Source organism: Talpa europaea (assembly GCF_964194135.1).
Source record: "Talpa europaea genome assembly, chromosome: 4".
Lineage (NCBI taxonomy): Eukaryota > Metazoa > Chordata > Mammalia > Eulipotyphla > Talpidae > Talpa > Talpa europaea.
Genome location: NC_140070.1, coordinates 139,670,883 through 139,694,784, shown reverse-complemented (window position 1 = coordinate 139,694,784; position 23,902 = coordinate 139,670,883). Strand labels below are relative to the sequence as shown.

General features: G+C 51.0%; 2 protein-coding genes across 6 annotated transcripts in view; one reads left to right on the top strand and one right to left on the bottom strand.

Annotated features, from left to right (window-relative positions):
- Positions 1–3,979, bottom strand: part of EVA1C (eva-1 homolog C) — a gene marked incomplete at both ends in the record, with an annotated part of 65,553 nt that extends 61,574 nt beyond the window's left edge. For 4 of the 5 annotated variants that reach the window (XM_084231574.1, XM_084231575.1, XM_084231576.1 and 1 more), the window contains one exon: positions 3,820–3,979. In XM_084231574.1, coding sequence (XP_084087700.1) covers positions 3,820–3,979 — 160 coding nt within the window. Of the gene's footprint in view, positions 1–3,768 lie in introns of all 5 variants that reach the window. The other variant, XM_084231573.1, reaches the window with a different exon arrangement.
- Positions 3,980–16,901: 12,922 nt separating this feature from the next.
- The window catches only part of URB1 (URB1 ribosome biogenesis homolog), a gene marked incomplete at its 5' end in the record, with an annotated part of 53,904 nt that continues 46,903 nt past the window's right edge, over positions 16,902–23,902 (top strand). Inside the window, 4 exons of the mRNA XM_084231222.1 lie at positions 16,902–17,043; positions 20,498–20,637; positions 21,306–21,457; positions 22,302–22,434. Of these exons, the coding sequence (XP_084087348.1) occupies positions 16,902–17,043; positions 20,498–20,637; positions 21,306–21,457; positions 22,302–22,434 (567 nt within the window). The remainder of the gene's footprint in view (positions 17,044–20,497; positions 20,638–21,305; positions 21,458–22,301; positions 22,435–23,902) is intronic.

Here is a 23,902-nt window from a genome sequence, read left to right as displayed (position 1 = left end):
GTGCAACCATACATTTGTTTAGACCCAAGGCTTTCTAATGTGCAACCAGGGTTGAAAACCCACTGTTTATTTGAGAATAGGAAGGTTCACCCTCTCCTACATGGATAACTGCATCCCCTCCTTCAGGAGCTAGTTCCCATTTTTGGGTCACCAAGATTTGCTGTGTTACCATTTTTATACATTCTGCAAGTCTGGGCCAATGAAATAAGGAATGAGGGTCAGGTTTATTTTCAGGAAGGCTAATGATCCTGTCCACCTTGTGCTTGCTTAGGCAACTGATGATGGGGAGTAGAATATCGATCCAGAGAAACTGTCCCCTTTGACATCTTGGCATGTGTGGATGTAAGGGAGGTCTTAGAGGATGCCCCCACGCTCCTAGCTTCTCATCTCCTTGCCTTCCTGCTTTCCACATTCACTCCTGTGTGTCCGAGGGCAGGACGCACATGGACACGTGAGATTATGCTACTTTCAAAGGTCAGTTTTCTTGGAAACTAGAAACATTTGCCACCCTTGCCTTCTCTCCTCCCCCATCCCTTTGCACAAGCCCATCAACCATTTAGAACTTCTTCAAGATGAAAAAAAAAGAAAGACAAAGAGCAGAAGGCAGAGTTGGGCTGAAGTAGGGAGGGAAGACCCTGCCTGACCTCAGCACAGTGAAAACCACATACACAGTGAACAAGAACTCAGGGTCTTGGCCAACTAGGGCCAGAGACACTGAAACATCCCTGTCAGGCAGGCTAAAGTAGAGTATATTTTGCTCTTTAGGGCTGAAACTTAATTTGACACCCCCTCCTCTCAGCCTTTACCCTCATGCTCCAGATCCCGGCCTCATTCTTTGAACAAAGATGAACACAGCATTATACCTCTGGTTTAAACAAAAAAAAAAAATCAATGATCAACTTGATCTCTGGTCAAATCCTCAGTTTGGGAAAGCAATCAAAAGAACAGAACTCCATCCCACAGAGGGGATGAAAGCCAAATGCATCTGAGTTATGGGTTAAGGATGAGACACACACACCTTACACGAACAGCGCTTACCTCCTGGGACCTGCTTAAAGTGCAGGGTCTTCCAGGGCCTCTGGTCTCATCCCGCTATCTTCAGGGCTGAGAGAGAAGGGGAAGTCTGGGGAGCCTGTTTTCCAGTGGGCTTGGAGGTGATTAGCACAAGTCACGAGCATGTAGGGGGAGAAGGAGGCCACCATGTAGCCTCTGGCTTATTAAAATCTGATGCTGGAATCTGGGGGGGGGGAGGGGGCAGAGGAGGAGTGAATCAATGACCCAGGAAAACTACACCAGCTGACAGCCTTAGGAAAAGGCTCAAGGAAGAGTTGCAAAGAAGAAAAAAGCTTAGGTAACTTTCCCAAACTCTGCACTGACCCTGGCTGAGACCCATCCCTGACATTCTGGTACTTTCTTTCATGGGGATACACCATCTTTCCTCCAACCTCTGCCTCACAGGATGAAAGTGGTCCCAAGTGATTTCAGTTTTCAATGTTTAAAAAAAACAAACAAGTATCTGCATAGTTAAATGCTGGTCTCCAGTGCTCAGCTATTATTAGAAGGCTCCTCAGAAGAGAGCCACCATCTCTTTCCAGGCCTCTGGTTTTTATACACCCCTCCAAGCAACTAGGCCACCTGTTCCCAAGAAAGTTGGCCCCAGGCAGTAAGGACAAGAGGTGAAGGTAGAGGGAGGGGGGACTGAAATTACAGGATCAGGATCCACTGCTTCAAATATAACATTCCACTGAGACTCAGACTGTCACCTTCCAAGCTTAGGAATTTTCCATCATGTACATCCCATGATTGGGAGATCCTGAGGTTCATTCAGTCTCAAGTGAAACTGATCAACTTGGAAGACTGCATCTTTCTCCTTGAGACTTTTCCAATATCTTTCCCACGCCACATAGTATAGACTTGAGATATAACATTGAGTGTGTCCGGGGTTTGGGATGATGTTACATTTCTATTTTTCTCCCAAAAAAGGTTCCCTGACATTTTCTTCCTAGCCTTCAGATCTCTGAAGAGCAAGCAAGGCTGGCCAGGGGAAAAGTGGAGGGAACTGTGGATGCTCTGGCAATACCACCACCTACTGCTGGCTCAGGGATATTTAAACCCTGGAGTTCAGGTTTGCAGAAAGGCAGAGGGAAATTCCTTTCATCATTAATGTTCCTTAGAAGAACAGGTATCAAGGCATCCAATTTCCCTCAGGATAGAGCCTCTCTGTTTAGACTGCCACAAGTATCCAACAGCTTCACTAAAGAAACAAACTCTGAAATGTCTATGATCTACAAAAACAATCTGATGGTCACATTGCAATTGACCTAAAACAATATTTGTTCAGTTGGAATGATGTCATCAAAAAAAGGGTTGGTTATCTTTCTACCCTTTCCTTAATATTCAGAGTTAAACCATGGTTGAATTCAGGACACTCTTCATCATTTAAATCAGCAAATACAGAACTTTTCTAGCAGCCAGGAAAGTTCTATTAAAAAAAAAAAAGTCAATAGCACTTGAAAAGTAATTCCCTTGCACATTTGCCACAGCGTTCTGACCCTGTGGTACTCCATTTTAAGGACCACGGTTGGCTTGCCAAATAGGCATATCTTGGCTTCCTTTGCTAGGTAGAAACACTGCCCTGATATAAAATATTCAAAGCAAAGAACCTCTGACCCAAGAGCTCTCAGCTAACAATGACAGTCTCTGTAAGTAAACTAGAAACCCAACTCAGCTTCTGGTTTGCCAGTGTTCCCTGCCATGTACTAGTCTGCGCAAACAGGGCTGCAGGGTGACTCCCTTTACCAAGATTATATTGCAAAAGACCCTGCAGGCAGGGCCCCTACCCGGACTATGCAAAGCCTGGACTTGGCAAAAGATTCCTGGGGAAGGGGGAGAGTGGGGTTCAGAGCTGCTTCCTGCACTGGCTTGGGGCTGGGAAACAGTGAAGGCCTCCAGTCTGTCTGGAGGGAGCTTCAGGTACCATGGCAAGGACTTGTGTCTCCAAATTAAGTACAGTGGTAATAAAGGCTCCTAGAGCCACCATCAACCCAGAAACTTCCTCTCTTGGCTTTTGCAATGCCGCACCTACAGCTCCAAAACTTATCTGACAAGAGCTGGGAGCCCTGGTCCAATTTCCCAAACAGGACGCCTCATGGATTCCTGGGAGGGGGAACTCAGTTATTTTTTGTTGAGGCTGGAACTGGGCTGGGGTCGGAGCGGGGAAGCTGGTACCTCTCGGGGTAAAGTCTTGCCCCTGAATCTCCTGTTTGCAAGCTCTTGCTTATTTCTCTGAGCATCTCCACCAGACCTCCTGTCCCCTGGGGGTTCCGGCCTGTCAGCACATACCTCGGGTCACGTGTCCCCTGCACCAGTCTCCTTTTACATGGGCACCAGGGAGCCTGGCTGGGGCGCACCCGGACTAAGCGGGTGGCAAACCAGGTGCCACTCCTCTGACCATAAACACGTGTATTCCACAGCGCTGGGCGCGTCAGCGGCTCAGTTTAAGGAGCCTCTAGCGGACTCGCATCGGTCAGAATCCGGTCCCTGGTGCTGGGAAATTAACGAGGTCAACAGCAGGGCGAGAAACACCAAATACTTTATCCACCCCTTCTCCGACAGCGGGAGGGGGCTCTGCCTCCACCCTGCACGCAGTCACCTATAAGCCAAAGGCTCACCTCAGGCGAGAAAACTGTCCCTGAGCGCACCCCGACTTGACTACTTTACTCCACCCTGACCGAGCCCCCGAGGGCGGTCGCCCCGCAGAGGGCTCACCTGGGCGCACAGGGGCGCGGGGGGCGCGCGGCGAGGGAGGGCGCTTCTTACCCGAGAAGTCGGTGAGCGCCGCGATTTCCTTGGAGCAGACGAGGACGGTGCAGTAGAAGAGGCGCAGGAGCTGGCCGGGCGGCTCTACCTGCCGGCGGAGGCCGGGCTGCGGCGCGGGTTGGGGCGCGGGCGGTGGACGCGCGGGGCCCGGCAGGAGCATCGTGCGCGGCGCGGCGGGGCGCGGGCGCGGGCCCGGGGCGCGCGGGGGGTCGCTGGAGGGACAGCGGCGTCACATGGCAGAGCGCGTCGGGGGCCCGCGGCTCCCCGGTCCCCGCCGCCTCCAGGGCCAGGCTGCCAGCACCTCCTCCCCGAGGCGGGTCAGCCCCGGCCCCCCAGCTAAGGGGAGAAGGCGGAGAACCGGGGCGGGGCGGGGCGCCCCGGGAAGGATCCGCGCGGTGTGGTTTCCCCGAGAGGAAATCTCCGCGGCCGCCGCGCGGGAAGAATCAAGGGGCGCCCGGAGGGAACGTGTAGCCTTGGCTTGCCCGGCGCGGGTGGAGGCCGATCCCTGGCGCGCTGCCCGCCTAGGAGGGCGCCCCCAACAGCTCGCCGAGGCCGCGCCCCTGGAGCGCCTCCACGCCCGCGCCCCCGCCCGCGAGCTGGCCCGGTACCCCGACCCGGCGGCGCTGGCCCGAGCCCAGCCTCTCCCCGGCCGCGGGAGGACCCGGCTGGTGCCCGTGACGCACTTTGGAGCCGGCGCCGCGCGCTCAGCCCCGGTACCCCTGGGGCGGGGCCGAGGCCGGGGCGGGACCACGGGAAGGTGGGGTTCTCGAGGTGAGGACCGCGGCGAGGGGTTCCTGCGCCCGCCGCTCTCGGGGTGCAGAGCCAACACGCGGCTGCGCCCCCTTCGCGGGGAGGAGACCGAGGCCCCGCGCGTTGCCCCAGCTCCTGCAGCCAGGGCGAGAGCGAGCTGGGGGCGCGGGGCGCGGGGTCTTCAAACGCATCGGGCCTCCCCCAGGGCGAGTTTCTTTTCGCGCCGACCACGAAAAGTCTGTGCGGGCGGGTCATCCGCGACGCCCCGAGGACCTGACCCGGGGCGGGCGCGAACAGCCGCCCCACTGCCGACAGCGGGGCTTTGTTGAGAAGGGGCCGCCGCGTCCTTCTGGACCCCTCGATTGCGCGCGGCGTGACCCGCCTTCGGACGCTCAGTCCCGGGCGCGGGGGGCGCGGGGGACGCGGGGGGCGCGGGGGGCGCGGGGGGCGCGGGGGGCGCGGGGGGCGCGCGGCCGGCGCCGGGGCTGGGAGACCCGTGCGTGGGCGCCGGGGACAAGTGCGGGCGCGCGGGGCCCGCGCCCCGGCCGAGCACCCCCGGGCCGGCGCCCCAGACCCAGCGGGCAGCCTGGCGCGCCGGCCGAGGGAGCAGGGCCGGGCCGGGGCGCGCGGCACAAAGTGTTCCCGACGCCGCGGGGCGGCCGTGCCAAGTCCGCGGCCTCCTGACGCGGAAACGTGAATAATGAGGCCCCGGGGCGGGGCCGGGCGCGCTGCCCCCGCGGGCTCCCAAAGGCCAAGGCCAGGGGTGCGCGGAGGCCCGAGCAGAGGAAGCAGCGCCCGGCCTCCCGGGGCGCCTCCCGCAGGTTGACCGCAAGGCCCGAGGACGGGAAGGCGTCAGTCCCGCGGGGGGCTGCAGCGGGGTCGGGTCTGCGGAATTGGGGTTCCTGGCGCTGGGCTCCCTCCCTGTCTGGGGCGGGGAGACAGATGCTAAACTTCGGTATTTGTCCAGCGGGACCCTGGCTGCCAGGCGCTGTGCTTTAACAATAAAAAAGTCTACACTACAATTCTCTGCCTTCTCAAATAATGTGCATTTTCTGCCTTGGGGAAACTGAGGCTGGGGGGTGGGGAAGGACTCCTCTGGTAAGTAACCTTTGCTCTAAACCCTGCTTCATTCACCCACTGTAGATACCAGTTGAGTACCTGTGGGTGCGCACCCTGTGGTGGGGGTCTAGGGTGCTGGCGTGGGGAGCCAACCTCGCCCCCTGGGGCTGTCCAGGGGCCAGCAAAGTCACCAACTGTGACAGTACCTCAGGCTCCCCTGTCTGTAAAACCCGGCTCCTCCTCCTCCTGAGGCTTTCATGAATTGATACAGTGAGGTGAGTGGACAGGTTCTGGCACATAGTAAGTGCTCGATCAATATTAGTCACTATTATAGCTTGGAAGACAGACATTGGACAGATAATTCCAAGTGAACTCGAGGTTGTGAAGGACAAGGGGTCATGGCGGCAGCAGAGGGGAGGCTGAACTGGAGAAAGAGGTGTTAGGGGGCCTTTGAAGGCAAGGAGGCTGAGAAAAATGGGGAAAGTTGGTCAAGGAAAAAGTAGCAAATGTCGGGAGAGTGAACATTTTAGAAAAGGGAACAGCATGCATGAAATACAAAAAAAGAGGGGGCTTCATAGAAGAAAAGTCTAGAATGGATAGAGCCATGAGCAAAGTACAGGGCAAAGTAACATAGACAGGTGAGTGACCAGGGCTCAGGAATGGGCCACCTTAGCGAGGATTACTTCCATCTGTTGCTTAGATCTCATGAGCACTTCCAGCGTCATCTTAAGCCAATAAAGGGCTGTGTGCTGACCAGTCACATGATCAGGTGTATGTAGGTAAAAGATTATGCTGGCAGCTGAGAGCAACTGGACAAGAATCATTGAAAGGGGGCCCAGGGATCAGATGCCCAACCAAAATGGAAAAGCCTCAAACAGATACCGCCAATGTTCATGGCCATATTACGCACAATAGAGATGAGCAGATAAACAAAATGTGGACTATTATTCAGCCATTACAAGGAATGAACTTCTGATAACAAAATACTACCACATGTATGAACCTTGAAAACATTATGTTAGGTGAAAAAAGTCCAGACACAAAGTAATGAATAGTATAGGATTCCGTTTGCATAACATATCCAGAACAGGCAAATTCACAGAGACAGAAAGTGGATCAGAGCTTACCAAGAACTGGGGGGGCAGGGGAGTGAAGAGATACTGAACTGTTTAATGATCATTTCTGTTTGTGGTGGTAAAAAAGTTCTTGAAGTCGACAGTGGTGCTGCTGGTTACACAATAGTGTGAATGTTGGTAACACCCTCAACTACCATTGTGATTTTATGTTCCATGTATTTCTGACAACTTAAAAAATTAATAATATACAAAAAATCATTGAACTGTGCTCTTTATTTTTTTTTAAAGATTTATTTATTTATTTATTTATTTATTTATTTATTTATTTATTTATGCAAGCAGTGGGTACAGTCAGAAGTGCGGGAGGGTGAGAGAATTCACCAGAGCCAGAGCGGGGAGCAGAGCAGGCAGAAGGACCAAGGTACACTGCTGAGGGGAGCAGTGGGTGGCAGGAGAGGTCTGTGAGCCAGGTGGGACCCTCCTCCGGTGGCCGGGGAGCAGCCGGGGATCGAACTGGCGCTGCAGAGGCTGCGGGCAGCTTCGCAACCGAGCGCTCAACCGCTGCGCCACCAGGGAGGCCCCTGAACTGTGCTCTTTAAATGGATTTGTACTGTATATGAATTATATAGCAATGAAACTGTAGAAAAAAAATCACTGACAAGGTCAAGGGAGATGGTCAGGAGGGGAGGGGCTTTGGACTGTGGCTTTGCAGGTCTGGAGAGAAGGGGAAAGTGGCCAAGTCAGAAAGATGTTGGGGGAGGGGGACAGTAGTTTAACTGCTTGTTGTGGAGAGAAAGGATCCTTCCACCCTCAGCCACTCGCTGTTAAATCTGATTTTACTCCTAAGCTGAACTTTAAGAATTTTGGAATCTTGCAAGAAATTCAATATTCATCTTTCTCTTTTCCAAGTACCTTTGTGTCTACAAGCAATTATTTTCACACACACCCTTTTTCCTTCTCTGTAAATATACAATCAAATACCTAAATTCTGGAGCTCAATAAAAATTCTTAGGATGAAAAATGGGGAGGGAAACACAAGGTCAAATCGCTTGTAAAGTTGCTCTGGGGCACAAAGAGGAATCATCTTTTCTGCCAAGCAGTTTTCCCTAGATTCTTTCTCCTAAGATGGAATTTTAAAAATCAAAGGCAGTTTTAGCCTCTTGGTTAGTCGGCACAGTTAAAAGAGCTGCAATCAAAGCCAACAGTCTGATGAGGGACAAATCAAATAATAAAGTTCTTCTCAAATATTAAAACTTATAACAACCTTAGGAAGTAGGGCCTCCCCGGTGGCGCAGCGGTTGAGCGCTAGGTTGCGAAGCTGCCCGCGGCCTCTGCAGCGCCAGTTTGATCCCTGGCTGCTCCCCGGCCACCGGAGGAGGGTCCCACATGGCGCGCAGACCTCTCCTGCCGCCCGCTGCTCCCCTCAGCAGTGTATTTCGTCAGTCTGCCTGTTCTGTTCCCCTCTCTGGCTCTGGTGAATTCTCTCACCCTCCCGCGCTTCTGACTGTACCCAGTGCTTGTATACATAAATAAATAAAATCTTAAAAAAAAAAAAAAAACCTTAGGAAGTAGATGTTACCCAGGACCTGGCGGGGTCCCTGGTTAGAAAATTATTAATTTCAAGAACGGCGACAGCAGAGCATCCCACCAGTATGGGCGCTCGTTGGCACAGTGTTGAGTGACAGCACAGGTCACAATACCTTGAACTTGACCCTGGTCTTGCCAGTAACTTCATCTCTCAGATGGGGAAACTGAAGACACACATTCACATAGGTCGTCTGCAGCTGGCTTTGAAGCCCTTTGTCCCTGCAAATCGGGCACATTGGGCAATCTTGCCCCTTTGCACAGAGAGGCTTGAGAGCTGTTTCTGTGCCCACAATGTGCGTTCAGTGTGTGACAGCAGCCATGCAGGGCTCTGCCAATGACTTGTCTTCCCTGCCTTTTCTTTCTTCGACAGCGATCCTGCCCCCTCTTTCAATCCTTCTTCCTTGAGAACCCGGCTCTTGTCCTCTGCACAGGCCCAAGCCTGGCTTGGAAGATGCTGTGTGTCGTGCTCTGCGCCTATGCGCTCAGCTGGGCCATGAGGGTGAGGCTTTTGGCTTTTGACAAGGATGGGCTGCAGCCCATCAGAGAAGACATAGGCCGCCATTTGTCAGGCACAAAGAAATCAACCTTTCTAGCTCTGAAGAGTGAGGCCCAATGTTTTCCAGAGCGAAAAAGGCTTTTTAGAAAGTAACAAATGGTAGTTTGTGTTTGAAGCTGGCACTGAAGCCACATTGATACCAAAGAGGCTGCTTGCTATGGCTTACAAGCCCTGGGGCACACCAGAAGGGATGGGGGGAATGTGTAGCCCAAAAGGGAAGGTGGCCTTGAGGAATATTTGCACAGAAGGGAGGCCCCCAGGACAGTCTATCCAAGGGCAAAGGCATCAAGGATGGCGGCCCCTCTCCCACCCAAGGAGGCGTCTGAGCTGCCTGCCTTTCATTTTTTCACATCTGCAAAATGAAAAGGTTGGGATGCAATATCCATTTTGGCTCTCAAAGCCCATAACCTGTTTAAATTAGATGTAGGATTTCAGGAAATTGGGCTACATCTACGCTGGCTCCTTGACATTCCTTGATTTTTAAAAAAATACTTATTTTCCCATACATGCCGTCAGTCTGTTCATATGTTATTCATGTCTTCCTTTTTGTGAAAGAAGAATACAACATGAGCAAACGTTGGGGGGTTCTTGGAGCTCTGTCAATGATTGGATTCCATGGGAGTGTTCAGTATGAAAATTCCCAAGAATTCCAAGTGGTAAACTTAGTTTCTGGATAAGAGCCTGTGCTCTATCCTGGAGGCACCAGATACCCTCTCTTCCTTACAGCACTGGAAGGTGCTGGTGGCCACCACAGACTCAACTGCCTTCAGCAACATCACAGGGAGTCCATTCACATGGGTCTTACCTGACAGTGGGGACAGTTTGCTTCAGAGCCCCTGAACCCCCTTCTTCACCTTCTTATTCTCCTCCCTTCCCCTTTGGGGACCAGGCACCCTTCCTCCTGAGTACTCTGCCATCAGAATGGAAAGCATGCTGAGACTGGAAAGATGAAAGCCTGGCTCTGGAAAGCCAAGTGCACCCACCTACCAGCTGTGGTGGTACAGGTGGAGGTTCATTATCTGGGTACTTGGCCAGAGCTCAGAGGTTCGAATCCCAGGTCTGCCACCGCTGTGTGGTGGATGGTGTTTGATCAGCTCAGAGCTGCATATGCCGTCATCAATATAACCACTTCGTGGGCTCAGTGCATTATTATAATAGTTATTGAGCATATGACCCTGTTTCCATTTGAACACCTAAGAATGTCTTTGTTTCTTAGGTAGTTTAGATCTTCATGTCTTTGGCTTCTTCTGTGAGGACAGGTGAGGTTTCCAGCTCATTCCTCTGAATGACAGCACAGAAGGGAGGCCCTTCTGGCTTCTGACTACTCCCTTCTTCCCCACCTCTGTACCATCGTTGGCCTCCTCGCCTATCTCTTCCCTTCTGCTGCTGCTGGGAAGTGTTCCTCTCCCCCAGCCCTCTGTGATCTCCCTGAGTTTTGGGGACCTGGCTTCCCCCCAGAGTGTCATTGAATCTGACATCAAATCCTCAAAGTCATGACATATGTAGCCTTCCTTTTATTAAAAAAAATATTTTTTTATTGTGGGAAGACACATATAACATCAAAATTAGCAACTTCATCATTTTCATCAGTGGCATTAAGTATTCACATCATCACGCAGCCATCACCACCCTCGTCTCTAGAACTCTCTCCTCTTCAGAAACCGAAACACTGTGCCCTTAAACACAAACTACCCCCCAACCCCTGGCAGCCGCCATTCTGCTTTCTGTGACTAAGTAAATTTGGCTACTCTGCATGTCTCATAGCGGTGGACTTAGGGCTTCGGTGACCAGCCAACTTTGTTTAGCACGAAGACCTTAAGGTTCACCTCTGTGTAGCGTGGGTGGAACTCCCTTCCTTCTTAAGGTGGAAAAATAGTCATTGTGCATGTTGCTCACACCTGGCTTGCCCATTCATGCACGAGTGGACCCCTAGGCCGCTTCTACCTACCTCTCTGCTGTTGTGAATAGCGCTGCTATGAACGTGGGTCTACAAAATAAATTTAGAATTTTATTTATTTTTTTTCCTTTTTTTTTTAAAAGATTTATTTATTTATTTTTATTTATACAAGCACTGGGTACAGTCAGAAGCGCGGGAGGGTGAGAGGATCCCCCAGAGCCAGAGCGGGGAGCAGAGCAGGCAGAAGGACCGAAGTATACTGCTGAGGGGAGCAGCGGGCTGCAGGAGAGGTCTGCGCGCCATGTGGGACCCTCCTCCGGTGGCCGGGGAGTGGCCGGGGAGCAGCCGGGTATCGAACCGGCGCTGCAGAGGCTGCAGGCAACATCGCAACCCAGCGCTCAACCACTGTGCCACCGGGGAGGCCCAAATTTAGAATTTTAAATGGTTATTTCCAAAGCAAAGCCTAAAGCCACTGAAACAAAAGTGAATCAACGTCCTGAAAGGCATTCAGGATCAACAGAATAGATTTCCAGGGGGGAGCTGAGGCTCCCAAATGTTTTCAGTTCATGGCGCCCTTTGCATCTCAATGATTTTCTATAGGCCCCAAGCCAAAACAAACACACACATATGTACTATACTGTTGCATTCATTTAGTAACTAGACCCTAACAACTTAATAAGTACATATGTCCTAACAACTAAGTGGTTGTTTGAAACAAATACACATTCAAAAGGAAAAATATTTTTATGTTATTCTCAGTAACCACAATTGGGCATCGCCCCCGCCCCCCATCTCTGTTTCTGTCGACTTTTCTTGGTTCTTTCTTTCTAGCACAGTAACCACTAAAACCCCAGAGTTGCAAAGCCAGGACTTCATCAGAGGAAATGTCGCACTCTAATTTTGGAGCTGTCCCCCGTCGAGGTGGCAGTTTGCCATAGTTATCAGGAATCATCGTCTTCCCACCTGGAACAATATTCCCAGGCAACTTGTGGACACTCTCCAGACCCTGGACACTTTCACGCCCATTTGGGAACCACAAACCGAGATAATCCAAGTACTAGCAAGACCTTACTGTGTCAACAAGGGCTGCATGGGCTGCTCTTGGCCGACTCCCCAGCTGCCCTCATTCTCACCACACTGCACCTCCCTCCATTGCACAGATGCTCTTGCTGTCCTTGACCTCTGGTCACGTTCCTGCCTCAGTGCCTTTGCTTATGCTGTGGATTCCTCCAGGAATCTTGGTCTCCTTGGGGGGGGCACCTTGGCCCCCCTCCTTCACTTGTCCAGGGCTCTTCACTTGCACAGGGTTCCCTGTCCACCCCAATCACCCTCACCCACTTTCCTCATCTTAGAGTGCTCCTGGCAGCTGGCCTGCCATTCTGTCAATCTTCCTGCCCAGTAGGATGATTTACTCCAGACAAACCTCTCTGAAAATATAATTACACTTGAAATTAGTGGTCCAGGTTTATTTCGATAGTAACAAAGCAAAATTACCATGTTTCTGTAACCAAATATTGACAGACACACAGGAAGAAAGCTGAATAATGAGACCGAGGAAAACATAAGACAATGCAAATGCACAATATTGTCACAATTCAACTAGCAAGCCAGGAAGACAGGGAGAGGAGGCAATGACACACTGATGGCTCTGGCACTCAGCTGTTCCTGGAGACCTCCATGTTCCAATTGCTCCCAGACTTGTAAAGAATCACCTCTCCCTTCTGATGGGGGGTTGGGGGAACCAGAAAGTCATATTGTCAAGAGGCACTCCAGGCTGGGAGAGGTTTGTGACTGCTTTGCATCCCACATCTTTCTTTCCCCAATGATTTTTTTAGTGACATCTTTTTTTTTTTTCTGTCACCAGTCACATTGCCATCTTTGACAGCCAGCTCTGACAACACGTCCTTGACATTGAAGTCCACATTGTCCTCAGGATAAACCTCATTCAAAGCTTCATGATATGTTGAAGCAAATGTTAACTGGAGCAAAGAAGACCACTGTGCTGGGTTTGAGAACACCCATCGCAACTCAGCCCACAGTGGCAGTCCCAATATCACTAATTTTGCAGATGTCCTGGAAGGGGAGATGAAAGGGTTTGGCACTGGATGAGTTTGTGGCAAGATTCCACTGGCATTGCCATTTTTATGGGTGCCATTCCATCCCTTGAAGCAAGGCACGTCCGCACCTGGCTCCAGCATGTTGTCACAATCCAACTAGAAATTGGCACAAATGCTATTGTGCTGAGGTTATAGCCAATTTTCTTAACATAGGTGCTGACACCCTCAGTGACTTCCTGATATCCTCTCTGGCTGTAGGGTCGCTCAATGGAATCCATTTTGTAAACACCAACATTAGTTGTTTTACACCTGAAACAGAAAGTGGGCCAATTCTTATACTACCTTCAAACTCACCAAACCAGCAGCAATAATCAGGCCAGCACAGCCAAACTGAGGTGTGCCTGTGAGCTTTCTTGACAAAATCTCTGTGTTCTGGGGCATCAGTGATGTTCATATAATACTTGCTGGTTTCAAATCCCCACAGGGAGATATTAGTGGTGATATCATGCTCACGATTCAGCTTGCCCAAGACCCAGACATACTTTACAAAGTCCTTTCTCATCTCAACAGCCTCCTCAAATGTTTTGATGGCTCTTTGGTCCATTACATCACATTTGTAAGTCAGAGGACCAGATGTGAGATAGATGCCTGAATCTACCTGTCCAGTGATGACAATTGTTCATGTGATTTTTTTCCCCCTATTTGGAAAACTGGGACTTAGTGGTAGCTTTCCTAATACTTGCATTCTGGCAACCTAGTCTATATTCTGTTCCAATGGATGATTTGTCTGTCCTTCTACAACTGTTATAGGGCAGCCCCAATACAAAACGGGGTGCCTGACTGTGGGTCCTCACCGCGCGCTTAAAAGGACTTATTAATGCTCTGCTGTAGGCACACGCGAAAGGTTAATAAAAGGTTTATTTACAAGGGAAGGGGAAATGAGGAAATGGACAGCTCAGGGAGAAAAGTGGGAGACAAAGTTTTAAATGAGTCCTACCCGATCCGCCGATCTGGAATCCCAAATGGCACTCAGAACTGGCTGCAAGCCAGGAGCCGTGAAGCCAGGAGGCGAGTGACAGCTAGCCAGCCCAAGGCCCACGTGTTTGGTTTTTATACCCAACCTGGCTGCTTAACTCCACCCTCAGGTCCCAGCCACCTTCCCTTTGGTGGTGATGGGATTTGTCTTTCCGAATGTCTTGATGGCTTTAGTTTGGAGTGGGAGTGGAGTCCACAAATCTTGTATGGGATTAGCTCAGGACATTTCCCCCTAACACCACTACTATTTAAATTTGATTATTATAACTTGACATAAATCTTCATGCATGATAAATGGGAATACATGAACATCCACTTAACAGATATGAATGAAAAGTGTAGCTGCTGGAGATGAAGTGCTTAGCTATTACAGGTTGGACACATCTTGTTGCTAATTCACCACAGTCCAGGGGTCAGTTCACAAGTTTATATACTAAAAAATCTGTATGCTTAGATTTCTTACAGCATTTCACGAGTAAACCTACTTTTTAAGATGGTATACCTTTAGCCAAGCTCAAGCAACAGGTTTATGTATTCGTTAACACAGGCATTTATTGATTCAACAAATAGTATTTATTGAGCCCTGTGGTATGCCAAGTCCTGGGATAGAGTGAGCATGGAGCACTGGACTTCGTTTTGTGCTGTTATAAACCACACATCTTAGTAAAGGTGTTTGGCAAACAAATAAATACCTAATATCCCCAGTGGGGTGGGCAGAGAAAATAAAGAAAAATAAAAGAAAGTAAGAAGATGGGAGTGAGAAAAAGCAGATCCCATGTTCCTGACATGTGGGCTCTTCCTATACATTCTGAAAGTCTGTCATGTAAGGTCTGGGCAGAGATTCAGATGGAAGGAACAGCAAGTGCAAAGGCCCTGAGGTAGATACCAGCTTAGAATGTTCTAGGAATAGTGATGCTTATCTTCAATAGAGCATAATGTTCTTGGGGGCAAATAAGATCCTTTCCCTTCATGCGGTCCTTTATGTAGAAAGTCATGTAATATCCCAAGGTTGGTTGGTAGGCCTGGATTCTGAACTGGTGTGCTTAGTGACCTGGCATCAGCGGTTCATGCCATCAAGCTGGATTAGTCTGAAGCTTCCATCTTTACTTCTGAGTCTTATCTTACCAGGTATGTCTTGGCTAAGGTCAGGAAGGGCACTGACAACTTGTTTCTTTGTTTTTACTTGAGGTTCAGATAAACTGGATGAGTGGCTCCGCCATTTATTAACTGGGAAATACAGGCAAGTTCCCTCACTCTTAAGTCTTTATAAGAGAGATGATAATTTGGGGCCTCCCCGGTGGCGCAGCGGTTGGGCGCTGGGTTGCGAAGCTGCCCGCGGCCTCTGCGGTGCCGGTTCGATCCCCGGCTGCTCCCCGGCCACCGGAGGAGGGTCCCACATGGCGTGCAGACCTCTCCTGCCGCCCGCTGCTCCCCTCAGCAGTGTACTTCGGTCCCTCTGCCTGCTCTGCTCCCCGCTCTGGCTCTGGTGAATTCTCTCACCCTCCCGCGCTTCTGACTGTACCCAGTGCATGTATAAACAAAACAAACAAACCAGCAAACAAATAAATAAAGCATGCCTCTATAAAAAAAAAAAAAAGAGAGAGATGATAATTTGCCCAAAGTCACACAGGCAGAAACCGAATACAGGGTTTTTAATGTCTCTTACCTTTTCCAATTGCCTCTTGGTCAGGTTGGTCCCATCAGACAACAAAGTTGGTGGTTGGTTAGTAACCACAGACCAGAACCAGCAGCCAGAATTAAATCCTTACCTTTACTAACAAGAATGTTGCCATTTACAGTTGAATTTTGACTCTATCTTTGTCTCAAGTGCATCACTGGGCATCACTTCAAATTTCCTGGGTGACTCCCTCTGCCCTGTGCACAACATAGGCATTCCACAGAAGATGGTCTTGCCAGGCCAGAGGCTCAGGGTCAATGCCATGGGCTTTTTCTATTGGAGACTCTGAATTCCAGCAGGCCAGACCGGGCCCCAGGCTCAGACACTCACTACACACTATTTATAGGACACAAGAGGGCTCTTCCTCAAAGAGGACACCTGATGCAGAATTCCAGGAATAATCTCATGAACTGGGTTATGATTTATTTGAACACATCACCAAGTGTCCATGAAGCTGTACTTAAAAATGCCCCAGACTCTCAATTTACTCCCACAGACCCCTGTTTTATTTCAGAGCATTTAATGCAGCTCTCAAGTCAGCAAATGACATTTTACAAAAACACAATAATTCTCTCCTCCTGTCCCATCAAAACCCTTTCTTCACGAATCACATCATTGCCTCAGCTCAGGACAGCCCCAAGAATTGGGTCGGGCTGGCTTTCCTGCCTCCATTTTAATGACTGGAACTTGGACGTGGAGACCCCGAGCTGTCCGCGGGGGGTTTTCACCTGGTTCCACCCCCCAAAGCCCGCGAGGCCGCGCAGGAGCCAGTCCGGGGAGCTCGGGAGAGGTCAGCCCGGGACCACATCGCCCCCGACCAGTGTGTCCGGTTCGGGCTGGGATAAATAAGCTAGAGGGCAGGGTTCGGGGCACAGCACGACCCCATCCAGGTGCCCGCGGGGGGCCTTCCCCGCCCGGCCCCTCTTGCCAGGCCGCTCCCAGTGGGCACCCCAGGGTGGCCCCTAGTCAAGCGCTGATCTGACTGCGCGGCGACGAGACCCAGCGCGCAGCGGGAGTGGCGGACCTGGGGGTTCTTCTAGCCTCGGCGCCCCAGGCCGGCGCGGGGGGCCCGAGGGTGGCCCCTGGACCCGGGCTGCAAGCGCGGCAGCGCCGACCACACGCGCGGGGAGAGCCCCGCGCGCGGCGCCCGCAGCGACAAGACTGGCAGCCCGACGCCTCCCGCAAGCCCCGCCCCTTCCGCCGGCCCGGCCCCCACAAGCCCCGCCCTTTCCGCCTGCCCGCCCCCGCCTCTTCCGCTAGTCCCGCCTCTTCCGCTAGCCCCGCCCCCGACGCACGTGCGGCGCGGAGAGGCGCGCGGGCCTGGCTGGAGCGCGCGCCCCGCGGGGTCCTCGGCGCCGGGTCCCCGCCGCGTCCCGCCCGCTCCGCCATGGGGGGCCCGAAGAGGAAGGCCCGGGGCGGCCAGGACGGAGCGGCCTCCCCCGGGGGCGCAGCCAAGCGGGCGCGCGGTGAGGAGCTCACGGGCGCGAGCTTCAAGGCCCAGCTGAGGGCCCCGCAGGGCGCCGAGCGCGGTGAGTGCGGGGCCGGCGGGGCGGGAGCACGTGCGCGCCCGGAGCCCCGTCCGTGGCCGCGGCCTCCCTCCGCTCGGCGGCCGCGGGCCCGCTCCCTGTGGCGGACGGCCGGGCGGCCGGGCCCCCCGGGGGCCGCTCCGCGCCGCGCGGGTCGTTCACCGGCCCTGGACGGCCTGCGACGGGCCCGAACCGCTTAGCAGGGACAGTCCGGGCGACCGCACGCGCGCCCCACCCGGCAGCACCCCCGGCGCCCGGCCAGCTCTTCGTTGCAGTGGCCGGGAGAGAAAATGCAGGCGTCTTGCTTAGCACTCACACAGCAGAAGCTCTTGGGGTTCTGACAGGCCCGGCTTGGGGGTGTCGGGGGACAGGCCCCGCAGCCTGCAGTAGCCCCGGCCCGCAGGCGTTCGCCTGAGGGGACAGCTGCGGCAGCGCGACCCGGAGGCACCGCCTGGGTTTGTCTGTGGAGCAGGATTGAGCGAGTGGCTGAAGGGGAGCAGATTCTGTAACTTAATTTCATGCTTTAGCAAGTGTGGCCACCCTTCACAACACCTCCTCTGTCATCCTTAGGTTCTGAGGAAAAAGCACAATTGAATGTCAAAATAAAGTGGTGACTGTTTTTCCTCAGGTTAGCGTTCCTGGCCATAAGAGCCTCCTTTTCCTGTTTTTCTCCCACAGATTTTGTTTGTAGCCTTTTGATACCTACAACTGTTAGCCAGTGCTAGGAAGAAGGGTAATACTTTCTGTAGCACAGAATCACACATATCATTCATTCATTCATTCATTATTACTGGGGGCTATTACTTCTAGGGTAGAGATAAAATGAGTAAAAATCAGACACACAGGACTTGCCACTGTGGAGCTTCAAGAACAGTCAAGTGGGGGAGGGGGTTCCCATCAGTAAGATCACCTGTGAATAGTTCCCACGACCTAGCCTCAAGTGCAGAGGGGTGTGATGCCTACAGGTGCCTGACGGGCCTCAGGCTTAAAAAGATCATAACCACATTTCAGGGTTTTGCACAGATAGCTCCATGACATCCAAGTGCTGTACCATTTGAACCGATTTTGGTAGGAAATCTGGGCTGTTGGGCCATGGATACAGGAGAAATAATTTGAAGTTGTGGCAGAGCCAAAGTCAGAGACTGAAGACGATTCCCTGTGGGGTGTGCTGCCTTCGTGTTTGAGTCAGGGCCCTATCTTGAATTCTCTCCGCCTTTCAATATGTTCCCCTAACTTCCTGTTAGGATCCCCCTCATTGAAAGATCAGGGAGTGGAATTGATGGATGGAAGTGGGGTTGTTTTCAATCCAGCTGTGAGGAAAGTTTGTTTTGCTTTTTATTTATTTTCCAGCTTTATTGAAATGTTATTGATCTGTCGCACGTATAAGTTTAAGGTATACTGCCCGATGGTTTGAGATACCTGTATATATTGCAAAGTGATTACCACAGTAAGGGTAATTAATATCTCTGTTCCTTCACATAATTCTCTTGTTGTTGCTGTTGTGATAGCATTAAAAGCTCTTAATAACTGTCTAGTGTACAGTACAGTACTGGTGAGTATAGTCACTGTGCTGTATGGAGGAGATTGCCAGAACTTAACCTCATCTTAGAGCCAGGAACTTATCCTCTTTGACCAGCATCTCCCCATTTTCCCTACCCCCAAGCAACCATTGTTCTATTCTTTCTAAGGATCAGCCTGTTTAGAGTCCAAACATAAATAAAAACATATAGTATTTGTCTTTTTTCAATCTTACTTTCTTCACTTAATGCCCTAAAGGTCCATCTTGTCTCAAATGGCATAATTTTCTTTATGGAGAAATAACATTCCATTTCTGTGTGTGTGTGTGTTCAATTTTCTTTTTCCATTCTTTCTCTGATCTCTTATTGTACCTCCTTCACATAGCAGGGTACTTGCTGCAGTTGGTGCATGTGGAGCGCTGCAGGGTTAGATTGGTGAAAACCCAGAGGGTGTTCAGGAGGGATCAATGTCAGCAGCAGGGAGGCGGTTCCCGGGATCGAGAAGAGCTGTGCTCCAAACCAACGTCTTTGGAAGTTGCTGCCCACGACTTCAGTGGAGATAGAGAAAAGGCTTTATCATAATACTTGAACTCCTTATCCCCATGTTGTTACTGCCTTCCCCATCTCAGTAAGTGGTAATTCCAACCACCCAGACATGATTGGAATCACATCTGCCAAAAATCTCCCTCTGTCCCAGTCCATTCCCTTGTTGTGTTGGTTTTGCGCCCCTCTGTCTACTCTGTCATTCCGGTATAGACAGCACCTCCTTAAACTCCAGCTCCTGAAATCCAGGGCTGCTGCTCCTCCCCTGATGCCCATGAGCAGTATCCTGCTGCCTTCATGGACCCCGCCCGCTTCTCTGATTTCATCTTAGGCCACCCTGTCCATTCACTTACCCATCCACCCACCATGCCTGGCCATACTGCACTTCCTAACCTCGGGGACTTGCATATCCTTGACCCAGAACACCATCTCTCCCCTTGTCACCCCAACTTATTATTAACCATTATCAGGTTCAACATTACTTCCTTAAAGAAGTCTTCCCAATCTAAACCATGTTCCCCAGTTGTTCCCATCATTATGCCTTTGACTTTTGGACTTTTGCTTTGTAGCATTACCTCAGTTAGTAATTCTCTATTTAAACGATTGTGGTGGGTGCTTAGCAAATACTCAGGAAGTTAATGTTGGTCTCCTCAGTTAGACTGGAGCAGGGAGTCTACCTGCTTTCCCGGCCCTCATTGTGAACAGGTAGGTGCTCGTGCAGGGGTGACTGTAAGGATGACGTGCAGAGACGGCAGCTATGCAGATGCCCGTCCTCACTGCGTGCCATCCTGGACTGCAGGAACGAGTTGTAACAGTTTGGAAAATGATTCCTTCACACCTCCTGTCCCTCCAGTAACAGCCCTCCTTTTTAATTCTGTGTGTTCTGAGGGGGAAGGGTGGTAACCAGGTGGTTCCAGGAGTGGCCATGACTGCCATGACAGAATGCCACAGACTGGCTGGCTTAGCCATTCCGGAATTTTCTCAGTTCTGGAGACCAGCAGTCTAAGATCAGGGTGCAGCCATTGTGGGTTTCTGGTGAGCATTCTTCTGGACCTTCTTCCTGCCTCCTCTCCACTGTCCTCACAGGGCCAGTGGAGAAAGAGCCCTTGTTTATCTTTGTCGTCTTTCACGGACACCAGTCCTAGAAGATCTCATCTAACTTTAATTACTCCTGAGAAACCCTGTCTCCAGATATCAACACATAGGGGTTTGGGACTTCAGGGTATGGATTTCATGAGAACAAAGTTGAGCCCATAACATTCATAGTGGCTCTGTGGCCAGGTAGGCGGGTAAGGAAGGGAAGCCAACCCCAGTAGGAGAAGCAGGTCCCTGTAGCTGCCGTGGTCTTTTCACGGGAACCTGTCTCTGTTAATGTTTGAATGTGACTCTTATTTCAGCCTTGGAAGCGTTTGTCTCTGCCGCCAAGATGCTTCCACGAGAAGACATGTACGACGTGGTGGAAGGGTACATCAAGATTTCTGTTGAGTGTGCAGAGATTTTCCAGCTCCTGAGCGGGGAGAAGCGACCTGAAAGTGAAGTATGTTATCCCTTACCTGGCCTGCTTAAGAGAAGCCGCAGTTAATGCTACTGTTGCTCTAAGCTTGGTGAAGAGAAATGGGATTATAAATTTCCCAAGCGTCACCAGCTTCCTACAGAAAACCATGCTTTGTGCCTGAGCTGTAGATGTGCTTTCATATTTGCATCGCGACCTTTTAAGGCATTTTCACAAAGCACTAAGTAAAGAGCGTCTTTCCAGAAGGAAGGTCATCGATTCTTAACTTAAATGGCTTTGACATGACTTGTTTTAACAAACATGGTAAAAACTGTGTGTTCCAGGTACCAGCACAAGTTGAGTGTTGACTGGTTCCAAATTTGGAATGTTTATGAGCCTGTTGAGATCGTAGGCTTACTGCTGTGAGTACTGCTACAGCAGTAAAGTTCAAGCACAAAGAGAACTTTCTCATGTAACTATAAGCAGCCTGTTCTCTCTTGAGCTAGACTGTGCGACAAGACTGTCCAGAGCCTGGGAGCTGGCAGTTCAGCCTGGTAGCTGACACCTTCCTGTCTGCTCAGGCTTTGTTGGACCCTATGCTGCCAGTGGAAGGTTTTAAACTTACCGGTGGCTGTGGTTAAGACAAGGAGCATTTATGTAGAAGAGGAAAAGAAATGAGTCCATTTATAAGCATTTCATTTTTGTTTTCGCAGAGGTTATTAATATTTCAAGTTTTCGAGGCCATATTATTGCGGACAGCAAGCGATCTTTCCCATTTTCATGTTGTGGGGACCAACATTGTGAAAAAGCTAATGAATAACCACATGAAACTCATCTGTGAGTCCCTGTATGCCGCTGGCTATAGGTAAGTTACCCGCTTTTACATGGCAGGACTGGCCCTGGGCTTGCCCTGTGTGCCACCCTCCACCCGAATTTATCTTTCCTTCTCATGAGGAAAGCTAAGCATTTTTTGGAGGCTGTGACTGTGGCTCTGTCCCCCCTTCCTGTCTTGACTGGCCCCTCACTTTTGCTGGCTCCTAGCAAGTATCCCTCTCACTCCTGCCCAGTGGGGCCCTTGCTGACTTGGGAACATTCCATGCTCTTCACGTTGCGTGTCCTACCCCATGGCTCTTCTCCCAGGTCATCAGGGCTCTCTCCCCACTGCCTTAGGACTTTGCAGAAGTGGTCTTTTATTTAGCTTGTGTAGGAAATTATCTATTTTTGTGTGTATTTTTAAAGCTGTGCCTTTGACATGGGTGTTCTGTGTCTTAGACTGTCTCCCTGTTCAGGAGTGTGAGGGGCAGGGGTCTTGACTGTCTTATGAAAAGCCTTCTTCCCAGCACCACAGTCCTGCCTGGCGTGTAGTTGGTGCTCAGTAGACCAGGTTCTGAGTAGCTGCAGAATGGAAGGGCAGCCGTGAGCTCGCTTTTGGGGAATCCCACCAGGAAGACATCCCCTCTGGTACCCTGAGGAGGCAGGGATGAAATGTGGCTCTCCACGTTCCATGATAAGTTAATGCAAGGAGACATTTCCATCTTCTTTGTACCTTGCATTTCGTCTTCTTGGATCCTCCTCAGACTTAATATGTTTTAATCAATGTCTCCGCCTCCCTCCTTTTTCTGGCTGGGGGATAGCAGATTGCAGCCAGGTGTACAGTTGGCTCTGTACCTCTGCTGTTCCCAGCAGCCTGATCTCCTCCTCCCGTGCAGGATGGCTCGAGCCTGCCTGAATCTGATGACTGCCATGGTGACCCAGGGTGCTGAGGCTGCCAGAGACGTCTCCAGCCATTTTGATTTGAATAAAAAGACCTTGTACACTCTGGCGACCAAGAGGGACCCAAAGGTGAGTAGCCCTGGGTGTCTTGCACTTATGTGTGTGTTTCCCTCCCCTTGGAGGGCCAAGAGGGTTGGTTTGGTTTCCTCCTCTCTCCAGCCTGATCATGTTGATGGAGTAGAAGGCCTTGATGTAGAGAAATGCGTCTTAGCAGCCATTGGTGCCTGTGAGGAAGGCCTCTCCCTGACAGACAATGGGGGCCTCATTGCTTGGCTGATCCTAATAACCCTGACATCTGAGGAGAAATGCTGTGGGGGCTCAGCCTCATAGGGCATTCCTGTGAGGAGATTTAGTCTCCACGTGCCTCTTGGCATGGACTTTTTGGAGAGTTCTGGCCCTCAGGTTCATAGTCTGTCTACTTTGGAGAAAACACTGGTGAGTCTAAGCCAGTGACATCATCAAAAAGGCTTCTATGGCTTTTTAATATGTGACTGTGCCTCCCAGCTATAACTCTGAGTAAGGGCTGGAATGTGCCAAAGAGAATGGGCATCTGAACGGTTGGTTGGTTAAAAAAACAATCCCGTAGGAGTTACACTTGGATTTAGAAAGATTCTTGAAGAGAAAGCACAGCTTGAGGACTGTGAGGGCACCCCACGGCACTTGCCAGCTACAGGTTATTTTAGCACCTCTTCCTTTGCTGGGCCAGCTCTCCCTGATGCATCCCCAATGCTATGAATAGCCTCTGCCCAGTTCTCCACATCCCCTTCCTGAGCATAGAGAACAGGCCGGCAGAGATCAGCACCTTAGAATAATTGACTTCTGGACCCAGGTGGCCATGTTCTCAAACTTCCATGGGGATTAAGAATTTTTACATGGTCAGGTAATAAATAGATTGATGTTTCAGTCATGGTAGGACCAGCTAACTTTATAGCTTGGTGAGGCTAGCCCAGTGTTGAGGGTTTTCCTAGACTTACAAATAAGGTTCTCTAAGGAAAAAATTCCAGGCCTTAGTGTCTCATAGGCACCATGCTATACTTATGTGTCAGCAGCTTCCATTCAGTAAGTGGTGGCTCCTGATGTTTAAGTGCATTTCTAAACAGAAGCAAGTGCTGTTTGTACACTAGTGCAGATGTCCTGGCATCAGCCTGTTGGTGATGATTGGCTTCCCTTTCCTTCCCACCTGGACCTCAGCCTGGCCATCGAGTAAAATAGGTGGTAAGCAGACTCCCAGCAAGCATACAACAAGGGAGCCCGCTGGGGCGTACCTGTGTAGGCCCCGGCTGCCTGTGCTGCCGGATCATCTACGCCAGTCATTGGGCTTCTGGATCTGGCTGGGGGAGCTGTTGTCAGGGTGACTTTTCCTTTCTCTTGTGTAAATCTTTCACATCAGGTATCTCATGTGCTTTGCATGTTCTACAAAATGGCTTCTAGACATTAGGAACATGTTTTTAAATATAGGAAAAGTCAGGAACATTGGAAAACACGGCAGCACCATGTTCCCCAAGCCCTGTCACCTCACTTTAGCCTCTGCCACCAT